Raw genomic sequence first — 24,351 nt, 5'->3', positions numbered from 1 at the left:
TCATGGGCACCAGGCAAAAGTTGTATACAGACCTACATGTAGGCACAACACCCATATACATAAAATAAATAATAACTTAAAATTTTAGTAAAAAGTTTCTTTAAATGTTTAATTGTGTGTATATCCCTGTGCTGTGCTGTGCCTTTGGGGGTCAGAGGGTGGTATGCGGTGTTATAAGTCCCTTCCTCCCCTTCACATGGTTCCAGGGATCAGTCAGGCTATCAGGCTAGTGTGACAACCAGCCTTACCCATTGGGTCATCTTGCTGGCCCTTGTTGTCTTGCTGTTTGAAGGAAAACAGCATTTCAGATAGAAAAGCCTGGGAGAGACCCTCTGGGCAGGGGAGATCAAGTAGAGAAAACACAGCTGAATTTGGACTCAGATGTGCACTGGGGAAAGCATAGATGGGCGAGCAGGGTAGGTTCAGAACAGTGCTCTGTCAGGAGCTTAGGTTTAGACTACAGCACTGTCAGCTGTTGTAAGTGCCTGAAGATTCCTTCAGAGCACTTCCAAGTTTGCTTCCTTGGCTCTTTGGAAGTCAACTGCTCTCTTCTGCCAAAACTTCTTCCTTGACAGTAAATGTTCCTTTGTTTTTATTTTTTTATTCACAGTTCACTGAGACCTTTTTGACCGAGAGGGACAAATTGTCCAAATGGAGTGGAATTCCTCAGTTGCTCCTTAAGCTGTATGCCACCAGCCATCTGCACAGTGACTTCGTTGAGTGCCAAAGCATTCTCAAGGTAACTGATAGGGCCTTAGAGAGGCTGTGCTCAGGGTCTTCAGATTCCCCAAACTATCGACCTTTTAAAAATAGCCAGCTTTCTTTATATGAGCTGTAGAACACTGGAGAAGTTCCGAAACATTAAAAGAAGAAAATAATCACTCGTTATTCCAGTGCCTAGGAATTTGAGTGTTTCCCTCACCCCCACCTCCTGTGGAGTGAGGGACTGAGCCCAAGGCCTTGCACATGCAAGGCTTGAATTGTATCCTGAGCCCCTGTCCCCATTCCTGTCCCTAGATGGCATTCTTTTTGAAAAGAATTTTAAAGGCCCTATATCACTGGAGGCTCTTGGGAGGAGCTTTATGACTCTCAACAATTATCACTAATGTAAAATGTAAGTTAGACTTCCGGTCAGGTTGAGAGTGCTCTAACATCGTTCCAGACACTTGTTTTCCACCTTGAGTGCTGTCTCAGTGCTGGCCCACACTCATTGCTTCTGACTTGAGCTTGAACCAAACACGAATTTAGAGAAGCAGCGAGAGCCACAGTTGTAACCTGTGTAAGCTTGCAGTCATAACAACACTGAATAGTACAGTACTCTTCAGAGGCAAAGCATTGATGACGATATCTCACAGGTTTATCCTAAACTTGTTTTTAAAATAAACTTAGCTTTTCTCTTTAGGAAGAGATATTATATATTCATCCTTTCACAGTCTGATTTATAGAAGTAATTATGTGCCTTAAAATGCTTTCCAAGTTGGGTGTGGTAACTGCAAGCTTTTAATCCTGACATTTGGAAGGCCAGAGGCAGTTGGACAAGGCTATCTATCCTTTTCTACATAGTTAGTTTCAGGCTAGTCTGGGATTGTCTCTCAAAACAAAACAAAACAAAACAACAAAAAAACAAAAAATAAAGGCGTTTCCCAAAGACCTGCCAAATCTCTCTGAAGGATTGGGAAATTAATATCCAAGTGACCTTGGTGTGTGGTTCTCTTCATTTATTCTACAAACACTTGAAACCACAGTGTTCTGCAAGAGTTCTTTTTTTGAGGGGGGTGTGCAGAGAACTTTATTGATGGTACTCAAGAGAGTAGGGAGGGCTCCCTAGGACCCTCCTGTTATTATGGGGTCTGGGATGGAAGTTGTGAGGGAGATGCTCAGTGTTAGGGGATGAGTTGGGACGGGGATTCCTCAGCAACTGAGGGCCTCTCTCTTGCTCCCAATGTCCTTGCTGGGGCGGGTAGCCCAGGGTTTCTTACTCCTTGGAGGCCATTAGGCCATGAGGTCCACCACCCTGTTGCTGTAGCTGTATTCATTGTCATACCAGGAAATGAGCTTTACAAAGTTGTCATTGAGAGCAACGCCAACCCCAGCATCAAAGGTGGAAGAGTGGGGGTTGCTGTTAAAGTCGCAGGAGACAACCTGGTCCTCAGTGTAGCCCAGGATGCCCTTTAGTGGGTCCTCAAATGCCTGCTTCACTACCTTCTTAATGTCATACTCGGCAGGTTTCTCCAGGCAGCATGTCAGATCCACAATGGATACATTGGGGGTAGGAAGATGGAAGGCCAGGCCAGTAAGCTTCCCATTCAGTTCTGAGATGGCCTTGCCCACAGCCTTGGCAGCACCAGTGGATGCAGGGATGATGTTCTGGGCTGCCAAGGCTGTGGGCCATCACACCACAGCTTTCCAGAGGGGCCATCCACAGTCTTCTGAGTGGCAGTGATGGCATGAACTGTAGTCGTGAGCCCTTCCATGGATGACCTTGGCCAGGGAGGCTAAGCAGTTGGTGATGCTGACAATCTTGAGTGAGTTGTCATATTTCTTGTGGTTCACACATATCACAAACGTGGGGGCATCAGCCAAAGGGGCGGAGATGATGACCCTTTCGGCCCCACCCCTCAAGTGAGCCCCAGCCTTCTCCATGGTGGTGAAGACGCCAGTAGACTCCACGACATACTCAGCACCAGCGTCACCCCATTTGATGTTAGTGGGATCTCGCTCCTGGAAGATGGTGATGGGCTTCCCGTTGATGACAAGCTTCCCATTCTCAGCCTTCACTGTGCCGTTGAATTTTCCATGGGTAGAGCCATACTGGAACATGTAGACCATGTAGTAGAGGTCAATGAAGGGGTCGTTGATGGCAACAATGTCCACTTTGCCAAATACAGAGCAGAAGGCAGCCCTGGTAACCAGGAGCCAAATACAGCCAAGTCCATTCACACTGACCTTCACCATCTTGTCTGGGATGAGTCTGGCACTGCAGCAGATGTGGGTCTCTGGAAGAGGGAGGAGCAGAGAGCCAAGAGTTCTTTCTGTCTGTTACTGTGTTCTATGAACAAAGGGTGCTGTGCCCCCCCCAGAGTTTGAGATCTACTGCAGCCACCTACTGTGCTGAGTACCTCCTCTGCCTTGAGGCTTAGGAGGGATACAAAGGAGAGTCTGTCCAAGTGTTCAGAGCGCTCCCTTTGTCCCGATTAGTCTAGGGGATAAAGCCCGAGGTTCCTAAGTAGTTACAAAGTAAAGGGCCAGATGTCACAAGTGACATAGACATCCCTTTGGGTGGCCATGGAAGACCGTCAGAATGCCTTTGACTTGGAGAAGTCACTGAGCACTTCCTTCAGGAGCTCACAGTCCTACAGAGATCTGCTTATGGCTACAGAACTGGTTGTTTCTTGCAATACCTGGTGGCATGAAGCAGCTGCCACCATCTTCTCTCAGCAGTTCTCAGTGAGCAGAGGTTCATCTGCTTCCTGTGGTATTTACTGTAGGACCTGAAGATGTTTGGACTCTCCAAAATGGCCTTCCTGGTACCATGCAAGCTGCTGCTGAAGATGACTAAGGCTACACATCCTAGCTTTCCTGAGCTACCTGCTGGGCTTTCTCAGCCTGGCAGTGAGTGGGCTAGCCCTTTGTAAGGCTGATATCTAACTGTGCTGTGTCATTTCATTGTACTCTAGTCATGGAAATCAGTCACCGCAGCCAGATTCCATGGGAAAAAGACTCCAAGGGTCCTGAATACTTCATTGAGGGCTGACTTTGTGTTCCGGGGGTTCACTTTGTTACTAAAATGAATATTATAGTGATATTTAGTGTCTTTTCTGTTAAATTCTAAAATGGAATCTGTCTGTACTTTTTTTGATCCAGGAGATTTCTCCTCTTCTCTCTATGGAGGCTATGGCGTTTGTGACTGAAGACAGGAAATTTACTCAAGAAGCTACATATCCAAATACATATATTTTTGACTTATTTGGAGGCGTTGATGTAAGTAGCTGTTTAATGCTGTTAATACTTAAGTTGACGAGAATTCAAACCAAGAGGCAAGAAGAAATTCAGATTTTATATCAAGTATTTCAGATCTTTTAACTTAAAAAGAAAAAGTTTGTTTTGGTTTTCGAGACATGGTCTCACCATGTTGCTCTGGCTGTCCTGGATCTCTCTGTGTAGACCAGGCTGGACTCTCACTCACAGGGATCTGTCTGCCTCTGCCTCCCAAGTGCTGAGATTAAAGCTATGTGTCAGCACCACCACCAGCTTAACTTTAACTTTTAACTTATAAAATTTATTCTACATTCGTGTGTGTGTGTGTGTGTGTGTGTGTGTGTGTGTGTGTGTGTGTGTGTGTAGAGAGAGAGAGAGAGAGAGAGAGAGAGAGAGAGAGAGAGACAGACAGGCAGACGCACGCACGCACATGCACCCTCTTGTGGTTTGCTTCTTCCACAGTGTGAGTCCTGTGGATTCACCTTCAGTCATCAGCTCAGTGGCTCGCACCTTACCCTGCTGAGCATTTTTTTTTTTTTTCCTTTTTCTTTTTTCCGGGGCTGGGGACCGAACCCAGGACCTTGCGCTTCCTAGGTAAGCGCTCTACCACTGAGCCAAATCCCCAACCCCCCTGCTGAGCATTTTTCTGGTGTGGATTTGACCTTTCAGATCAATGGCATTCTCTCACTGTAGTATTTGCTTCGAAAGAATTTATTTGAAGTGCTAAAATGTACAAAGTGAAAGGTGTCCCCATGTCTTCCTTGGAAGCTGCTGTGACCACTAGTGTCTTGTGTGCACCAGAGATGTTCTTGATTTAGATGCGTGTGATGTGCAAATGCTCCCATCCCCAACTTAGTCTCTTTTCTCCTCACATGCACTGGCAGGCCATATATCCGCAACACTTTCCTACTTTGCTTTTTTTCCATGTACACCTAAATATTCCATATTTTAAATATCTAGTTAGTATTTCTTGGTGTAATTATGCCATAGTTTATTTGCTTGGACTCCTGTTGAACACTAGTTTTTTCACATTTTTTTTAATTACAAACAAGATTGCCAAAGGACTTTTTACATTTTGGAGCCAAAATATGTGTCTTATTTATTAATCTGCAGTTTATACCAACTTTTATCAACTTAAATACCAGGAACAAATTACAAAAGTATCTTTTTACCTATACATCACAAACATTCTGTATAGATGTGTGTATTTTTTTTTTCTTTTTTTCAGAGCTGGGGACCGAACCCAGGGCCTTGCGCTTGCTAGGCAAGCGCTCTATCACTGAGCTAAATCCCCAACCCCAGATGTGTATATTTTTAAAAATTTCTTTTGGGCTGGAGAGATATCTCAGTAGTTAAGAGCACTGGCTGCTCTTCCAGAGGACCTAGGTTCAGTTCTCAGCAACCACATGGTAGCTCACAACTGTCTGTAACTCTAGGATCTGACCCCATCACCCAGACATACATGCAGGCAAAACACCACCACACATGAAATAAAAATAAATTTAAAAAATTTAAATTATTTCTTTTATTTTTAATTGTAATTACATCATTTCTCCCTTCCTCATTGTTTGAAAAGTTTTTATTTTTATTTATATATATTATGTAGTAGTGTGTATGCCTGTGTGAGTTTATATGCACTTGCCTGCAGAGGCCAGAAGAGGGCGGAAGATTCCCCAGAACTGGAGTTGTAGATGTTTGCGAGCTGCTGTGTGGGTGCTGGGAATCCACCTGGGTCCTGTGCAGGGGCCGCGCCGTGTGCGTTTTAATTGCTTAGCCGTCTGTTTACCCCAGTGCATGTTTATTTTTTAGGATTTTGTTACATCAGCCTAGTCTTGATGCAGAAGAGCACACTGGTAATTTCTACAAAATAAATTCTGTTTTGTCTTACTGCTCAAGTAAATAAAACACACCAGTACCTAGAAGCCCTTTCTCTGTGTAGCTTGTCTTTACTAAGCTGATATTTAAAAAAAGAAAACCAAATCCACTATTTTTTTTAATTTAATTTTATTTATATGAGTACACTGTAGCTATCTTCAGAGGGCATCAGATCCCATTACAGATGGTTGTGAGCCACCATGTGGTTGCTGGGAATTGAACTCAGGACGTCTGGAAGAGCAGCCAGTGCTCTTAACCGCTGAGCCGTCTCTCCAGCCCCACATTCTATAATGATGAATTAGTCAAACTGCTTCATGCTCCTGGTGGGTCGCTCTTCACACACACGAGCAGGCTTAACTTTAATCTGCCTTGACTAGCTCAGTGACTGTACACTTCCAGTTCTCCCTGCGGCTAGCACACGTTCCCTCCAGTATTCCAGGCCCAACACCTTCTAAATCTTTATTTCATCTCGGTTACTTTCTGGGACCCCCCACCCCCACACACATAGGGCAGCATTCCCTTTCCACCTACATTGTTGGATGGTTTCTTTCTTGCAGCTCTTAATCTGATCCCTCTCCCTCCAAGTCATGGTGATTCTCCTCCTCTCCCCTCTGTCCCTGTCTCTTGCCCGCACAATCTAAAAGTCTTCCCCAGTCTTTCCCTAGCCAATGGCTGTATAGCAGTTCTTATCAGTCAAAGCCAGTTGGGGCAGGGACCCTCAGGTTTGGAAGCGTGGCATTTTGGGAGCCGAAATAGGACAAAGCATTAGGTAGGGCCGTTCCCAGTATGGTGATTCTAGGTGACTTTGCTTCATCCAGCCTTTCAGGCAGATCCAGTCAGAACTTCAATCAAGTCCTGAGCCTTCTTTTTTTTTTTTTTTTTTTGTCCTGAGCCTTCTAAACATACAGAGACTGGATAACAGATGCTAAAGCTAGCTTTCTTAAGTCTAATCACATTTTCTAATTTTCCTACTCCTCCCTACCCCTTTAAAGAATTTCTCATCGCCCCTATTCAGCAGAAAGAAGTTACGGAGAATCATCCTGGTCCCTTGGGATTGGATGTCTGGTTATGGTTATTTTATAAATTATAGGTAGGTTGTCATTTTAAGGGATTATTCGGAAATGGTCATAATTTTGAACAGGAAGGAAATAAATAGCTGGGGTGGATTATTAAATTTATTTTAAAGCAAAGAATCATATAGCCACAATCTTACATTGATAGAAATCTTTATAATTGATACAAATTGAAGTTATAGTTTTACATTTGTACAGAATTTATAGATTGATGCAGATTTAAGGTTTTCATTGATATAAATTTCTTATATTGATAGAAAATGTGAAATTAATATTGTTGCTCTTAGGCACTATACCTGTACAGCTCATTAAGAAACCAAGGCTTAGATGCAGCACTTCTTTTTTTTTTTTTTTTTTTTTTTTTTTTTTTTTCGAGCTGGGGACCCGAACCCAGGGCCTTGCGCTTGCCCTAGGTAAGCGCTCTACCACTGAGCTAAATCCCCAACCCCAGATGCAGCACTTCTAATACTACTGTTACACAGTGTTTAGGATGAGTAAGTAACGCATGGTAAGGGCCAGGTAGTAACTCATGGTTATAGTGCACTCTGATCTAATTGTATTAAGGTGCTTTCTGTAGAAATACCCAAGAGTATAGAAATAGCTAAGAGTAGTCAATGTTCAATAGTTCAGATACACTTCATAAAGATAGTTTTCAGAACCATCAGAAACACACAGATTATGAAGTTTAATATCTATTCATTATTAGAGATCATTTGACAGAGACATGTCTGCTCCTGACATTGCCCCTTCTTGGTTTAAAGAAGACATTGAACATCATAACCTCCATATGGAGCTGCTCCAGTTATGGCAGAATAGCCACTGGGAAAAACTTACCTTATTCATGTACAGACAAAAATACTGTCCAAGAAAAGACACACAGTGCAGGATAGTTGACAGCTTTGCCCTGCCAAGACCATACACAAGTCCTTTATAGTTTCTGCTTCATTTCAAGATGTGTTAGATGGTTCTGGGCCAGAGGCTAAAGACGGTTACTCCAGTGTTTGGAGGAATGAGGGACTGTCCAGGTAGTCAGCTGTCTCTCCAAGTTGGTTACGTTTTGGAAGCCATGCTTTGTGCTTCCTGTGTCTTCAGATGATATTTAATTCTTTCTCGTATTTCTGATAGGGTTGAAGACTAATTATAGTCTCTCATAATCAAACTCAAGTTGTTTAACATTGAGGAAGATGATATAGATTTGAAAGGATGGTTTTTAGATGGTAATGTAAGCTAAAATCAAAACAACTCAGGTATAGAATTATAAGCTTGTTAAATTAGGATAGATGGTAGATTACTTTAATTGACAATTATGATGGACTGGGATGTTGATTATATATCATACTTTGTAATTTACATGATTGTTATGTTTATGTTCAATTTGTATCTAAGAGAAGAGCCTTTTTAAGAAAATTTGGACAGAAAAGGTGAGATGTTGGTGATTGGTTCTAATGATTTGTCTTATTTTGGTTCCCAAAAAGCCATGCTTCTAGACCTGAGGGTCCCTGCCCCAGCTGGCTTAGATTGATAGTAAAGAACTGCCATACAGCCAATGGCTGGGCAGAGAGAAGGAGGTGGGATTTTTATATTGCATGGGCAAGGGGCTGGGAGAGAGGAGAGACAGAATTGCTATGACAGGGAAGGAGAAAGGTGAAACTTTTTCCTGCCGGCATGTAAGGATCCAGGAATGCCACCCTAGAGGCCACTTCCCCAGTCGAGTGTGGGGTAACAGATGAAATTTTAAACAGATTTTAAAAGATATTAACTCAGGAATACCAGAGCAGGGTGTTTGTTAGCCTTGGGGAGGACTAGAAATGCCCAGCCATTGAGCTAGTCAAGGCATATCAAAATTAGCTTGTGTGTGTCTTTCATTCTCGAATCCAGAGGGCTCTGGTGGGTGGATGGAAGAGGGACCCACTGGGAGCCAAAAAGTGCTTTTTAAATAAAGGTTTTATTTATTTTATGTGTGTGAATATACCATCACTGTCCTCAGACACACCAGAAGAGGGCATCAGATCCCATTGCTGTGGTTGTGAGACACCATGTGGTTGCTAGGATTTGAACTCAGCACCTCTAGAAGAGCAGTCAGTGCTCTTACCCACTGCGCTATCTCTCCAGCCCCAAAAAGTGCTTTTTAACTAATTCACTGCTACATTTCTTTACAGCTCTTTCTTTTACTTATATTATTGAAATATGGTTCACATCCCAGAAGTTCTTTTTTCTTTTCTTTTTTTGTTTTTTTGATATCTTGCCTAAGGTGAAGTATAGTGTGTATAGTTCATTGTATTCAGAGGCATCACCACAGTCAGAACAGTTTCATCATACCCCAAAGATACTCTGTATTAGCTGGGACTCCACTATCCTCTTCCTCCTGCCCTGGCAACCACTAATGTCCCTTTCGACTCTACAGTTGCTGTTCTGGAGGATTAAAAAAGAAAGGGACAATTAGACAGCACGGTAGCATGACCCCAGCCAGTTCTGAGGCTGGAGCGGGTTAATTTTTTCCCAGTCTACTTTTTTACCATTTTAATTACATGCAAGTAATAAGGTCGGTTCTAGGTTAAGGAACAAGCAAGACACAAGCAAGACCATAAACACAGATAGTCACTGTTTCTAGGGGCTCATCAGGATGACCGGGGCCTACTTCCCTGTCCTAGCCCAAAGTCAGATTCTTGCCTGAAGCCTACTTCCCTGTCCTAGCCTAAAACCAGATTCCTGCCTGAGCTTATTTCCTGTCTGGCCCAATGTCAAATTCCTGCCACGTTTCTCTCAAAGTGTCCCAAAGCTCTCCACAGCTGACTGTAATGAAGACTGCTGCCTATAAACACTCTGCAAGTTTCTGTGAAGACACACGTCTTCCTCTCTCTTGGGTGTATACCTAGGAGTGAAATTGCTGGGTCACATGGTAACCGATGTAATTGCGGGAACTGGGTGACTGGTTTCCAAAGAGGCTGTACCATTTCATTCCCCTTTCAGCTGTGTTTAAATATTCAGATTTCTCTTTGTTTTCCAATCGTTGATCATGTCGTTTTCATTGCCCCATTCCAGTGACAGTGGAATTCGTTGTGACTTGGATTTGTATTTTCCTGATGGCCAATGCCATTGACCTTCTTTCACACCTTTGTCATTTGCTTATTTAAAGGACTGTCAGCCTCTCCTATTCCCATTTTAAAATTGGGTTGTCTCTTTTATTATTAAGATGTAAGTTCTTTATTATTTTCCATAGTTGTAAAAATGAATATCCTTCTGAGGGTGAGATTGGGTATTTTCATGTGTTTGTGATTCTTTTTCTATCAACTGTTAGTAGCTGTTTTACTATTTTTTTTTTTTTGGTGTTTTTATTTGGTTATCATCCCATTCATTTACTTATTAATTCATTAACACTTGTATGTATGTGCGAATGCTTACATATGTGTGAGCACACCATTGGGTATCTGCAAGTTTTTAGTTTTTGAATTTTTTTGAGACAAGTTCCTTTATTGTCCAGGCTAGTCTCTACTTGTGCTGAAGCTGAGGATAGCCTTGAGTCACTGATCTTCCTGTCTTTGCTCTCTAAGTACTAGGTAAAGGTGTGTGTGTGACTGTCCAAACTTAAAACTTGGACCCACCCCACCACCCCTAAGACAGCGTCTTACTGAGTTGCTCAGATAGCCTTGTACTAGCTCTGTACCCCAAGCAGGCCTTGTGTTGTCAGTCCCCCTGCCTCCTGAAAGCTGTGGTTAGATGCCTGTACCACCCGTGGCATTTCTGCAAAGGTAAGGATTGAGTGATAAGTGTCTATCATGCCTGGCCTTCACAGTCTCACCCTTTCCCCTCTGCCCTGGTAGAACCACGGCCTCGCATATACTAGGCAGGAGCTCTGCCACCAACAGTTAAGAAAGGTATATAGGAGGAGCTGAAGAAGTAGTTCAGAGGTTATGATCACTGGCTACTTTTGGTGACAGTCCAAGTTTGGTTTCTGGCACCTACATGGCAACTCAACAACTATCCTTAACTGGTACCAGAGGTTCCAGTGCCTCTTCTGGCCTTAATGAAATCTGCATGCAGGCAGAATACCCCATAAACCTTTTAAACAATAAGACAAAAAGCAGAGAAGTGTATGTCGGAAGCTAGGGAAATGGCTATTGGGTAAAAGCACCTGAGTCTGAGTCCCGGGAATCCACATAGCAGGAGCATCTGTAATCTCAGGTATGGGTCAGGTGAGCCGTGTCTGAGGGCCAGGTAGAGAGGCGCTCCTGATGTTTAGGGCCATGTACTCACTGACTTGGACATGATCTCACTGGGCTTATTTAGGTGAACCACTTGATGCAGTTGAGCGTTTTACATCTTGAGAGCTCGGGATTGTAGTCTCTTGAGAAGCGCTGTGTATGAAAAGCGTTGGCTAATGCCCAGGACCCACATAGTGGAAGAAGAGAACTGACTACCACAGTTGTCCTCTGACTGCCTCAGTTCACCATAGCACCCGTGTGCCCACTCTCCCTCCCCACAATTAACTAATTATTAAATGTTTTTAGTATGCTACAGGAGGGCTGGAGGCTGGGTAGTAGTTATGCACAGCCTACCCCTCTGTTGTACAAAGCAAAAAGCTCCCTTGAGAGCACCTTTCATTGCTTGCCTGAGTCAGTCCTGAGACCTCTTTCTTGTCTCTTACAGTGCAGTTAGCCTTAAGTGCAGTTGTTCAGGAAGCTGAGCCCATGCGTCTCCAGAGGTGTCAGTCTGCTGCAGGAATGCTGACGGAGTTCATTTTGTCAGCCACAGTCATGTGCCAAAGCCCCTCCCCTCAGTGCTGGATATCAAATTATGACATCCACAGGAGATATGCTCATAGTAGGGTAATCCCCAACATGCATTTGCTGTCTAAAGATTTGTTGCTGGTTCGAGATGTGTGGAGGATTTCGTAGATTCTTCAGTTGATCTCTAGTCTTATAGGCTGCTGGTTGACTTTAAAACAATGAAAAGAAACAAAAGCTTTTAAAAAAAATGCTGTGGGATCTTTTTTCTCCCTCTTGGGTCAGGTGTCTCGGATGTGCTGTCCGGTACTGGTGTGTAGCTGTAAAGGGCCAGGAGAGCATTTTTGTTCTGTTCCAAAATTGTTCCAGCTTTGATTTAAGCAATAAAATAAAGCAAAATACCTATTTATTATGAATGTCTTTAGATACATGGACTTAGATATTTTATTAGCACAAGATTACTTTAAATACTTTAGTATATTTAAGTAGAAAGTAGACTGGAGGTGAACAGTTGTAATCCCAATACTTGGGAGGCTGAAGGATCATGAGTTGGAGGCTAGCCTGAGCTATTCATCTAAACTGTGTCTCAAAGATAACAAAAATACTGAAATAGAAAGCAACTTTATTCGACAATTAAAAAGCCTTGTTATAAAAATTCTTAAGAGATGCTCCTCGGGAGCCGGAGAGGTGCCTCAAAGTAGAGCGTTCACACTCTCTGAGGACTCAGAGTCTGTGCCCAGCACCCAAATGGGTGAGTCACAGCCTCTGGAACCCCAGCTCCAGAGGACCCAGTGCCCTCTTCTGGCCAGAGTGCAGCTTCTGTTGACCCTTACTGAACATGAGGGTTTGTGACAGCTCCTAGACTAGACCACATGTGTCCACAGTAAAAATTGGATGTGGGCTATACTTTGAATTAAGTTTTTAATTTATTGTTTTATTTTTGGTTTCAGCTTCTTGTAGAAATTCTTATGAGGCCTACCATCTCTATCCGGGGACAGAAACTGAAAAGTAAGTGTGCTTGTTGGGTTTCATCCCAGTGTGCTGGGGTGGTGGCCGTTGGCATTGGCAGGAGTGGCTCCATTTTGAGATTTAAGAACATGTCTTCCAGTCAGCCGTAAGTTGCTCTGTCCATCTCAAGCTGAACAAAGTACTATTAATTCTGTATTTGTTAGAAAGGAAGATTTGCTATCTTTAAGGAAAACCTGAAGACCACTGGTTTACAGGAATTGCGTCTCTTTATTTTCTAACAATCACTTGACCCAGCTTTCGTTTTCTTGGGAGGTTTTTATGTTACTTGTGTAGTTATCTACACAAGAAACAAAAGATACCTAGGAAGATCGTTTTGTTTGAACAGCCCATCCACCGTCAGACTCCTTTTATAAAAGAGAGTGATGCTCATGTAAAAAGTTCAGTCACGTTGGATGTGGTGGTGCCATGTAAGACCCCGTCTCTAAGGAAATAACCAAATCAGTGAAGAAAAAGCTCGTTCATTGCCAGAGTCCTGTATGGCAAGATGTCAGTGCTTGCGTACTACATGACTTTTTAGGTGGGCGTGTTGGGTCTATTATTTTTATACAGTCGCTCTGTTTTAGGTTTCAATATTTAATTTTTAAAAGCTCTACCATAAAGGTATATACTCTGCCCTAAAAGCTAGTGATCACTTTGGTTAACATGCGTGTGTGTGTGTGTGTAATATACACATTTTCAGTTTGCACCGACATCAGCAGGATATATTATTATATATGGCTCCATTGTACAGTAATAGTTAAAAGAATTTATTTATTTATTTATTTGGTGGGGCTGGGGTGAGACAGGCCGACCTTGAACTTTGTGACTTCCTTAGTCACATAACATAAATTCCAGAAAAAGACCATAAATTCCTGATCCTCCTGCCTCCACCTTCCAAGTACTGGGCTTGCAGACATGCATCACCATGCTCTGCTCTCATACTCATTCAGGTGTCTTACTTCTGTACTCTGAGAGCAAGTAGCAACCTTCCTAATGTTGCAACCCCTTAGTACAATTCCTCTTGTGTGGTGGTGCCAGCCATACAGTTATTTTTGTTGCTACTTCATAATAGTAATTTTGCTACTAAAACAAGTTGAGAGGTGTCATGAGGGAAACCACATTGTCAACAGTACGAGAAGCCCATCTGTCCGAGCAGGCTAGTCTGACAGGCCGCTCTTGGGATCTTGAGGGAGGTGCAGGTGTTAGAGTGGAGGGTCATGAGGAGGAAGGAGGGTGGACACTAATAAGTAAGTACACCACCACACAGAACACTCCTCCATGGCTCATACTCAGGCTCAGCCCTGGGGTTGTGGGGACATAAAAGTAAGTTATTTTTTATACTACTGTCTTGTTCTGATCATAAGTAATGAGATCTTTCTTCATTGGAATTGACAGTACATCAGACATTAGAAGCTACTTCCCTAATATAAATAATTGTAACAAACCTAAGCCCCCAGTTGGCGAGTTGGAGGCAGAAGTGATGCCTTATTTTCTGCTGGCAGAGTTTGCAGTGGGAATGTACATGAGGAATGCCCAGGGTTCTTACTCTGGATTTAGAAGTTCTGCTTCTGAAAATAGACCTTGAGTCTTTTCCTGTTGGCACTACAGCGTAGCGAGGGGCTCATGTGTTTGCTTAAAGCTGCGAGGACTAAGTACCTGTGCAGTGCCTGCCACCTCCACCCTAGTGCTGGGACTGAAGGAAGACAGCACGCGCCCAGCTAGAACATTGCTTATGTTCCTGTTCGGAAGCGTGCTGATGTTACACTGTCTTTTCTATGAGAAATAATGTTCCTCCTTCCTTTGCAGTAAGTGATGAGATGTCGAAGGACTGCTTGAGCATCCTGTACAATACCTGTGTCTGTGTGAGTACTCCTCCCCTCGAGGTCCCAGTTATCATCTCCTACTTTATCTTCAGCGGTGAGAGGGCAGTGTGAGTGGGGTGGCAGACATGAGGCCTGTCTTCAGATGTTTTAGGGAATTGATTTGCCTTATTTTCTGTGTGCCTGAGAATCTGGACCAGCAAGTGGAAATAATGGAGAGGCATAATTTTGTAGCACTCAGTAAGACCCAAATCTACTTCAGTAGGCCCCAAACTCTGTTGCCAGCACCCCCATACACAGGTGTCCAAGCAGAGGCTCACCATTGTTTGTTGAAAGGTGACAAGTGTTGGCAGAGTACCCATGTTCTTTAAGATATACCTTCCTTCATTTTCCTTAGTGGAAAACAAAAGCCACAAGTCCTGTCCCAAGAAGAATGGTGAATAAAGGAAGTAATTGGGTAGAAAGAAAACACTGAGCGCTGTTGGAAGTTGATTTTGTGCCCTGGTGTCTGGTTTAGTACAGCTCTGAGAGCCTGGTCCACACAGTGTGTAATCAAACATGGTTTTGGGGAGAACTGAATGAGATCACAGTGAATGCACTTGTAAACAGTGTGTAAATGTTGGACTTTAAAAGCAACATGTATGGTAAACTTACTGGTCACAGAACACGCTAAGTGCCGCTGTTCCTCTGTCACGGAAGCAAAAGAAATCTTTAACTCTGTTTCTTGTCTCATTCTGAAGAAGACTTCAGGTGAGTGCTGCTCACACACATGGGAAGTGGATGAGAAAGGACAGGATACAGAAGGGTGGGTCCATGGCCCACAGAAACGGACAGACACTCAGATGCTGAATGCTTCTTGGTGGCCAGCGCAGATAGCGAGCTGTTGGAGCGCCTGTGTCTGTGGATTACAACTCAGGCTTTGTCAGTCATTGTGCATTTCCTTACAGCCACTTTTTTGAAATAGGAAAAATAATTATTTTGATAATATATTTTATTTAACATATCTAGTAAGAATATTATCACTCCACTCAATACAGTTTTTAAGATACTTTACTTTTTTGTGCACGTTCTCAGAATCTAGTGTGAGACTCACACGGAGAGTGTGTCTCAGTTTGTCATGCTGGTACAGCCTAGTAGCACAGCAAAGCACAGGTGGATATTAGGGCAAAGGTTCAACTATTTTTGCAGCTAAAGTTCAATAATATTTAAGAAAACAAAAGAACATAGAAGAGAGTGACTCCATAGTTGTCAAGTTCCCTGGAATGGTGTGTATTTAAATTGTGACCTAATATTAATCAGAAACATTCTAGTAAAACAGTTCAGTTTTTAAAATGGAGGGCTGTGAGATGGCCCCTGTGGTGACTCCCCATGCAAGTGTAGGGACCCCACTTTGATTCCAAGTAACAAAGCAGATGTGCTGCTTGCCTATTCACAGTGCAAGGGGCAGAGGCAGGCGTGCACCAGGCCTGCTGGCTGGCCAGCCTAGATACCTGTTGAGTTCTTTTTTTTTTTTTTTTCCGGGGCTGGGGACCGAACCCAGGACCTTGCGCTTCCTAGGCAAGCGCTCTACCACTGAGCCAAATCCCCAACCCCACCTGTCGAGTTCTAACCCAATGAGATACTCAACACATTTTTATCATTCCCTTCATTTTCAAAATTAAATTTGATTGACAATTTATCTCATTGATTATAAAGTTCTCTTTGTTTGGAATACCCGCTCACCAGTTAAAAAGCCAAACTCTTGAACCATATTTAGAGGTTATTTTCCTTTGTCATCTTTGTATTTTATTCTAGTCTTTAAATACCGCCCATATTGTAGGCCTACTGTAGATAGCAGAGGTGTGACGTTAAATAATAGAATGCCTCTCTCACACGACAGTGCTGGAAGGTCGAGTGTGGTGAGGGACGGATGTAGACAGGAGTAGAGCAGGGCTTTGAGGCTTTGGAGGAGGAAAAGCACATATGTGTAGAGTGGGCTAGGATGCTTTCACTGAGGAGGAGAATCATCTAGATGAATGAGGTGGTAGGCTTGCCTCTTCCCATCTTTGTGTGTGTGTGTGTGTGTGTGTGTGTGTGTGTGTGTGTGTGTGTGTAAGTTGGAGATGAACTTGCTGAGGGGGACATTTCTACTTTTACAGCACGTGGGTCCAAAGATCAAATTGGGGTTGTTGAGTCTGGTGGCAAGTGCCTTTACCTATCATGTTGCTGTCCCCAAAGCATATTCTTGACTAAAGAAAATGGTAACTGTAGATAAGATACAGAGTGTAAATCACACGCGATCCCATTAACCAGATTAAACAACTGCCAGCAATCTGCTACAAATAGTTTAAGACTTTTGTAAGCTGTTTGTGTAAAAGCATTTCATAACAAGCCTTTTTATTCTACAAGAGGCAAAAACAATAGCTATATTATTTTTCTGATGGCATAGCCCATAACGTAGGCCAAGCATTCTTGATTTATATGTGTCTACTTCAGACACTCATCTTGTTCCCGTATTCTAAATGGTACTGGCAGATAGGAACTTTGTGGGCAATGTACTCTCCAAATGGTAGGAGTAGTGTTAACATCGAGTCATCCAGCCTGACCTGACCTGAGGTAAGTCTCTGAAAGATTCTCCCTGGTAGATACTGTCCACCCATTTGAAGGACCGTTGAGTGAGTCAGAAGAGTGAGTTAATTGACAGCAAAGGAAATGTAAAGCCTATTGGCTACTCCAAGATCACTTTGGCTCAAGGTTCGTGTCTAAATGAGAGAGGCTTCCTGTAAATGCAGGGTTTCCTGCACTCTCTCACAGGAATCTCCCAGACTCAGGAGATAGCCATGTACAGGTGAAGACATGGAGGTTCAGGGGTGAGAAGTAACTGTCAGGTCACCTACATGGAATCAGACCTCCGTTCTGACCCTCAGTGGTCAAGCATTAGACAGCAAGGTTGTTCAGGCTGAAGCCAGCCTGCAGAAGCCTTGAGCAGCAGCACCCCCCCCCCTTGTGAAGCATCACCTCACACTCCTGCTGGCGCTCACATTAGTCAGCGGGCTTTTGTCTGGATGATACTGTGTTGATTCTCTAACTGGAGCTATTGGGCTTAGGTTTTATAAGCCATCTGAAGCCGTTCATTGCCTCCTGCTCTTTTCCTCACTCCTAGCTCCAAAGTGGGCCCCCTGCTGTGTGGTCTGAAGGCCGGGATCCTTACACTTGTTCCCCACAGTACACGTGACTTCTAGATTTGTAGGCTCGTGCTAGTTTTCCAGGACGGGACTACTTTCTGCATCTGGAACAGTGCTTTGTGTTGTGGTCACAAGCTATTCTACCTTTCTCTTCTCCCTGTGACAGACGGAAGGAGTAACAAAGCGCTTGGCAGAAAAGAATGATTTTGTGATTTTTCTGTTCACACTGATGACAAGTAAGAAGACGTTCTTACAAACAGCAACTCTCATTGAAGACATTTTGGGTGTTAAGAAGGTGAGCTGTGTTGTGTTGCTGTGGAGGGGTCTTGGGTACTGGATTCATGAGCCTGGCTAATGATTAGACAGTCTCCTTTCAAGGAGGTTCTTCCATGCCCCGGAGTTAGTCTTCGTCCTTAAAAGGCAGGAGCTTGACATAGAAAGTCAGGTTGTGCTCCTTATGCCAGTGGATTCTCACGGCTGAGAAACATTAAATGCCCAGATAAATTGAGTCCAAGAGTATGAAATATGAACTTCACATTCATGTGCTGACTTTAGTGTCATTTTTCGTGTTCCTTGCTACTCTAGTGAAACAAGTTGTTTCTAATGTGCGTTTGCTGCTGTATGAGCTGCGACTGCTCACAAACCAGCTCTCTGTGGGCTTTGTTTACTAGTGTTCCCTCTGGCAGTGATAGTTGGCCTTCGCTTCTTTAATCTACCTGTATCTTTTCTGACCAGCCTTCAGCTCAAGTTGGTTAATTGCCTTAAACATAAGAAGGTATCAGTGTAAAATATCTGAAATCCTGCCATTCCTTTCTGTTTTGCTTTGTTGTTGTTTTACAAGACAGGGCTTCTCTGTGTGGCTCTGGCTGTCTTGGAACTCATTCTGTATACCAAGCTGTCCTCAAACTCAAGAGATCCCCCTGCCTCTGCCTCTTGAGTGCTGGGATTAAAGGTAAAGGCCACATGATACTTACTGGGCAACTCATCACATGTTTAAGGTTATCAGGGCCAGAGTGAGACTTTGTCTCAAAAAATAGCAACAAAAAGATGAAAACATTAAAGTTTTCTCTTCAGAAACTCAGACTTCCAAAAATGCACCTGTGTACACTAGGCTAAAGTTAGAATAAGAGCTGGGTAGGGCCTGGAGTTCATTTTTTCGGTCCTGCCGTGCCTCCGTTGATTGCTATTTGGCAGGTTTCCTGTCATTGCTGTCTAGTCTCCTGGAGGTTGCTGTTGCAGATAGGAGAGCACACACGCACTGTTGCCCAGCGTTCACTTAGGCCTTGCCTGCTGTTAGCCAGGCAGAAGCATCACAAGTGTCCCATTGTCTCTGAGAACATATTCCCAATGTGTCCAGTCCCCAGACAGTCCCTTTGTGCTCTTTGATAAAATGTCTTTGTTATTTCCCAAGAATCATGTGTTTAGCCCAGTGTGTGAGAGCGGCTGTCAGTGCAGGACCCCGTGCTCCCTGGTCGTCTGAGTAGGAGACAGTAATTGCTTCTTCCCAGCTTTGCCCACTTGGTCCCTCATGCCTTCTCAGTCCTGTCTGTGTTACCCAGATAGTGATAGGTTCCACCATACTTTGTAGGTGCCTTCATGTAACATGTATAACATGTGGAAAGAGTACCTGCAATTCATGCAGCAAACAGAGGATTAATATTCAGAATTCATCAAAAATTCCTACAAATCAATATGAAAAAGATATGGACTTGGGGTTGGGGATTTAGCTCAGTGGTAGAGCGCTTGGGCCCTGGGTTCGGTCCCCAGCTCCGAAAAAAAGAAAAGAAAAAAAATATGGACTCATTAACAAATGAACAGTGATACTTGAACAGGCATTTCACAAAGGAGAAATAGATGAGCCATTGATAGATACTTGGCTTCATTAAAAGTCAGGAATTTAGATCTCACACTGTGTGTGGTGAGCAGATCCTCGTGGATGTGGAGTGGAAATGCTTGAATGGGTCCATGCTGTGTGCCAGCCCTAGAAAAGCCCTGCCACGAGGGCTGAGACCTCAGTGCTCTACCGAGAGTGGGCTCTTTGTGACCTGTGCCTCAGCACGCGTGTAAGTAAACGATCTCAGAAATGATTGCAGCGAGAGGGGGCATGTCAGGTATAGGCACCTGCCACCAGGCTGAGAACCTGAGTTCAGTCTCTGGGAAACAGGAAAAGGAGCAAACCAACAACTGTGAGTCCACCAGTGTATACAGACATAACATATACACATACAGATGCTCACCTCACATACATACACATACACATACACATGCACACATTCATATACACACATGTGCAGGCAACTACAAATAGACACATATACATATAATTCTATAAAATATAATTAGGGAAAGGTTTTTTGCTTTCTTTGTTTGTTTGTTTGTTTGTTTGCTTGTTTTTAGAGACTAGGTTTCTCCGTGTAGCCCTAGCTGTCATGGAACTCACTGTAGACCAGGCTAGCCTCAAATTCAGAGATCTGCCTGCCTGCCTCTGCCTTCTGAGAGCTCGGATTAAAGGCATGCACCACTACACCTGGCTAGAAAAGTATTCTAAAGGCTGTGAAAACACTAGGGCGCAGGGAAAGGCTGGGGGTAAAGCACTTGCTGTGTAAATGTGAGGACTGGAGTTTGGATCCAGAACACTCCCATAAAAACCAAATGGTCTGGGTGGTCCATGTTTGCTCCTGCTTCCTAGAAGGCATGGACAGGGCGTCCTGGGTGAGCCCCATGCTTTAGTAAACAAAGTGGACCAAGACCAGGAGAGAACGGACATCAGCCTCTACCCACCACATGGACCTTCTCAAACGTGTGAACACGTATGCATACATGCAAGCACAGGAGAAATGAGAGCACTAGAGCAAACCCAGAAGGTCTGTCTGTCAGCTAGAGAGCAGATGCAAGCGTGTGGTGCAAAGACACTGTGTGAAGACACCACCCTCCTCCCCACACATATGCATTGTGTTGTGATGGAGAACTCACATCCTACCGGTCAGTCAGGGTCTCTAGCAGCTCCTGCCCTAGAAAAGCTTCTCTGTGGGCATCAAGAAACAACACTTAGGATGTCACTATTTCAGAGTAGAAAGCTTAAAAGCAAGCCTGTATGACCCTTGTCTCTTCATATGCTGGAATATAATAAAGCATTAGGCATGACTGGTCTTGTGGGAAAAGTGCAGCTGAGCAGAAGTGACTGTGATAAAGCCAGCTGCACAGCACTGAGGCTGCAAGTCATTTCATGTAATTAAAAAATAAAACATAAAACCAGTTAATTATAAAGTAATAGTTTAGGGCTGGAGAGATGGCTCAGTGGTTAAGAGCACTGATTGCTCTTCCCAGAGGTTCTGAGTTCAGATCCCAGCAACCACATGGTGGCTCACAACCACCTGTAATATACATTAGATAAATAAAAAAAATGTAATAGTTTATACAAGTGGTCACCTGTGACAGAAGCAGAGAGAGATATGATGGGGACACTAAATTAGAAAAGTTGGTGAAACTGAGCGTAGTGTAACCCATATTCTGCCACTGGGGAGCCTGAGCCAGGGGGATTACTGGAAATCTAAAGCCAACATAGGCAATATTGTGAGTTTCAAACCAGCCTAAGTTACAGTGGGATACCCCATCTCATAAGCAACAATAAAAGTGGGTGTGCGGTGGTGGGACCCGGTTTTGGACCCACACCCTGGGTTGGACAGGGTGAGAAGGACGGAGGAGCCAAGAATCATGCCCTCAGCTCGATGGGCTGGGCTCGGAGGGGCAACAGAGTGGCTGCCCTCAGTGCGTACTGCCTGGGGAGAGGCCAGGCGGTCTGCTCCCAAACGCTCCTCCTCCACCACCGATGGTCCAGGAGTCCTTTGCTTGTTAGCGCGGTCACCGAGCTCCTTGCTGCCCGGTGCTGTGCTCTAAGGAAAGGTAAGGCCTGTCCCTCCCCACATAGTGTCAGATTACTTGGGAGTAGACTCAAGACAAATAATGACAAGTTTCTGTGCAGCGATAAAAAAATACTCAGGCCAGTGGAAGGTCAGTGAATTGGAGCGGAGGAGGAAGCAGGTGCTCTCCGTAGACAATGTGATGATTTAAACAAGGAGAGCTCCTGGAACATCTGTACAGATGTGAAGGAAGCAAAACCACGAGGTTATAAACAAGCATTTTTATGTGTGTACCCTACTTGTATGGGTATTTTGCCTGCATGTGTCTCTGTGCACCACCTGCATGCAGTGCTGCAGAGTCCAGAAGCAGGGATTAGCGCTCCCAGAGCTGGAGTTACAGGGAGTCATGAGCTGCCATGTGCCTGCTGCTAACTGACTGGGTCCTATGGGAGAGTAGCCAGTGCTCCTAACCAGTGAGCCATCTCTCCAGGCCAGAAACAAACATTTAAAAAAAAGGAGGGGTTGGGGATTTAGCTCAGTGGTAGAGCGCTTGCCTAGGAAGCGCAAGGCCCTGGGTTCGGTCCCCAGCTCCGAAAAAAAAAAAAAAGAACCATAAAAAAAAGGAAAAAGAATAGAAAAAAACTTTTTTTTTTTTAAATAAAGAAAGCATTTAGTCAGGTTATGTTAGTAAAAAACACCTGACATGGACTTCTCAGGAAGTAAATGAAGTTGATTTGGCTTACAGTTCTGGAGCCTCAAAGTTCACACAGCACAGTCTGAGCGGCTGTGCCACCTCATGGCAAATAACAACACTGAGTGTGAGAGAACTGTGAGGAACGGCTAGATGGCTTTTTATACCTTTCTTTCTCGAGTTACTAAGGAATCCCAAGAGAACCACCTTCCAGCTGGGTACCCCTAATTTCCTAAGGATCTCTTGAGGGTCCCACCACCTTTCAATAGCACTCCTAAGATCCTAGTTCTCCATGTATGAAGCTGTCATGAGACTGAAGTAATACAGCTAGGAATAGAAGGGAAATTCCTTTGCATGCTGTAGAACATCTGCTAAAAGTTAGAGTAAACATTAATTTAAAAACTTTGGACATAATGTCGATAAAGTTAGAAGTTCTATACTGTGCACTGTACAAAAGGAGCACCTCTCGGTGCTCACTGCAGTTGTTTGCTCACCCAAGTGCACAGAGGAGCAAAACACTGCATGTGGTAAAGCGATGGAAAGAACTGAACCAGAGCTGCTTGTCGGGTTCTGTGTGGATGTCAGTGTGGAGCCCCAGGAAAGTCTAGTATATTCACGTCACACACCCAACCATGCTGTGGAGGGAGGGTATTTATGAGGCCTGAAAAATCCCTGGGAAGAGTAGGCAGACACAAGTTCAAAATTATGGCTACTTCTGGGAGGAGATAGGAGACGAAACTGTGGGACTTTGCAGAGGCCTTTGACTGAAAAGTTTTATTTCTTTTTTAAAAATTAATCTAGGAATAGGGTCTGTAGCTCAGCTAGTAGAGTGCTTGCCTGGCGTGTGCAAAGCTCTGGGCTTGATTCCCAGCACCACACAAACTTTGGGGATAGTGGTGCACATCTGTAGTCCCAGCACTCACAGGGTGGAAGCAGAAGAATCAGAGACTCGAATTACTCCTCAGTCATAGTTTGAAGCTAGTCTGAGCTACACGGACCCTATCTCAAAAAAATAAATAAATCTATAGGTAGAATAGTGATTTGTGATTTATAAAATTTGAATGGTAATTTTTTTTTAAGGGGGGCAAAATGTGCTGTCAGAACAAAGGTGAGACAGTGAGGGCCGTTATGCTTGCAGGGTAAACGTAACCTCCACACCGAGATAGGTGAGTTCCACTCTGTTACTAGCCAGGAGGAGGAGAGACTCCAGAACTGACTGAGCTTGTAGAGCTAGTTACACCTTAGTGGTCTCGCTGCTGAGCCCTCATGGGAGGATGCAGGGGGACGCGTGTGATTTCTTGAGGAATTAATAAGCATATGGATTGTTTATTTGTGTCTCCCATAGGAAATGATTCGGCTAGATGAAGTTCCCAATCTGAGTTCCTTAGTATCCAATTTTGATCAGCAGCAGCTTGCTAACTTCTGCAGGATCCTGGCTGTCACCATTTCAGAGATGGACACAGGGAATGACGACAAACACACGCTTCTTGCCAAAAACGCTCAGCAGAAGAAGAGCTTGAGTTTGGGGCCTTCTGCAGCTGAAATCAACCAAGGTAGTGATCTCCAGCATTTCTAGAGCATAGCTGAGGCTCTTATTAGAGCGCCTGAGTCTTTCTGTTATTATTATTTACTGATTCACATCATATCCTGCTCACCACCTCCCTCCTAGTCACCTCCTCCCATAATACACCCCACTCCCACCCCACCCCTACCCCACCCCCGGGGCACAGTCCCTAAGTCAATGAGAATAGACACATACAAAGCAGCCCAACTAACTAATCAGTGTATTAGGGCTTCTGGGGTCCACTTGGAGGATGTAAATGTTTTATGTTTATATATTAAATTCTTTTTATGTTTCCAGACAAAGTTCATTAGCTCTAGTCAGATTTTTAATGAGTCTAGAAGTTCAAAAACCCAATGTATAATCAGAATTACAAATGCATGTGCTTTAGTCTTCTAAGTTTCTTGTAGACATGTTGTATACACACCCTGCTTGTCATTGTAGCATTGAGATGACAAAGGACCACGAAGAACTCAGATGCTTGACAGTGAGAGTCTGCAGAGTGGAAGTGATAGAGAGACTCTGTGACTAGAACTTGTGCTGTAAGATAGAGAAGGTGAACAAGACACACATTTGCTTGCTCACACGCTCACATAA

At 43.9% G+C, this 24,351-nt stretch overlaps 1 protein-coding gene across 1 annotated transcript in view; it reads left to right on the top strand.

Annotated features, from left to right (window-relative positions):
• Trpc4ap (transient receptor potential cation channel subfamily C member 4 associated protein) overlaps positions 1-24,351 on the top strand; it is a 71,011-nt gene that overhangs the window by 18,381 nt on the left and 28,279 nt on the right. The window contains exons 2-7 of the mRNA XM_032904545.1: positions 611-739; positions 3,865-3,981; positions 12,601-12,658; positions 14,465-14,520; positions 17,809-17,937; positions 23,539-23,746. Coding sequence (XP_032760436.1) covers positions 611-739; positions 3,865-3,981; positions 12,601-12,658; positions 14,465-14,520; positions 17,809-17,937; positions 23,539-23,746 — 697 coding nt within the window. The remainder of the gene's footprint in view (positions 1-610; positions 740-3,864; positions 3,982-12,600; positions 12,659-14,464; positions 14,521-17,808; positions 17,938-23,538; positions 23,747-24,351) is intronic.

The sequence above is a fragment of the Rattus rattus genome, chromosome 5 (genome assembly GCF_011064425.1).
Source record: "Rattus rattus isolate New Zealand chromosome 5, Rrattus_CSIRO_v1, whole genome shotgun sequence".
NCBI classification, from domain to species: domain Eukaryota; kingdom Metazoa; phylum Chordata; class Mammalia; order Rodentia; family Muridae; genus Rattus; species Rattus rattus.
The sequence above is the reverse complement of the archived record's forward strand: the minus strand, read 5'-3'. Positions and strand labels throughout refer to the sequence as shown.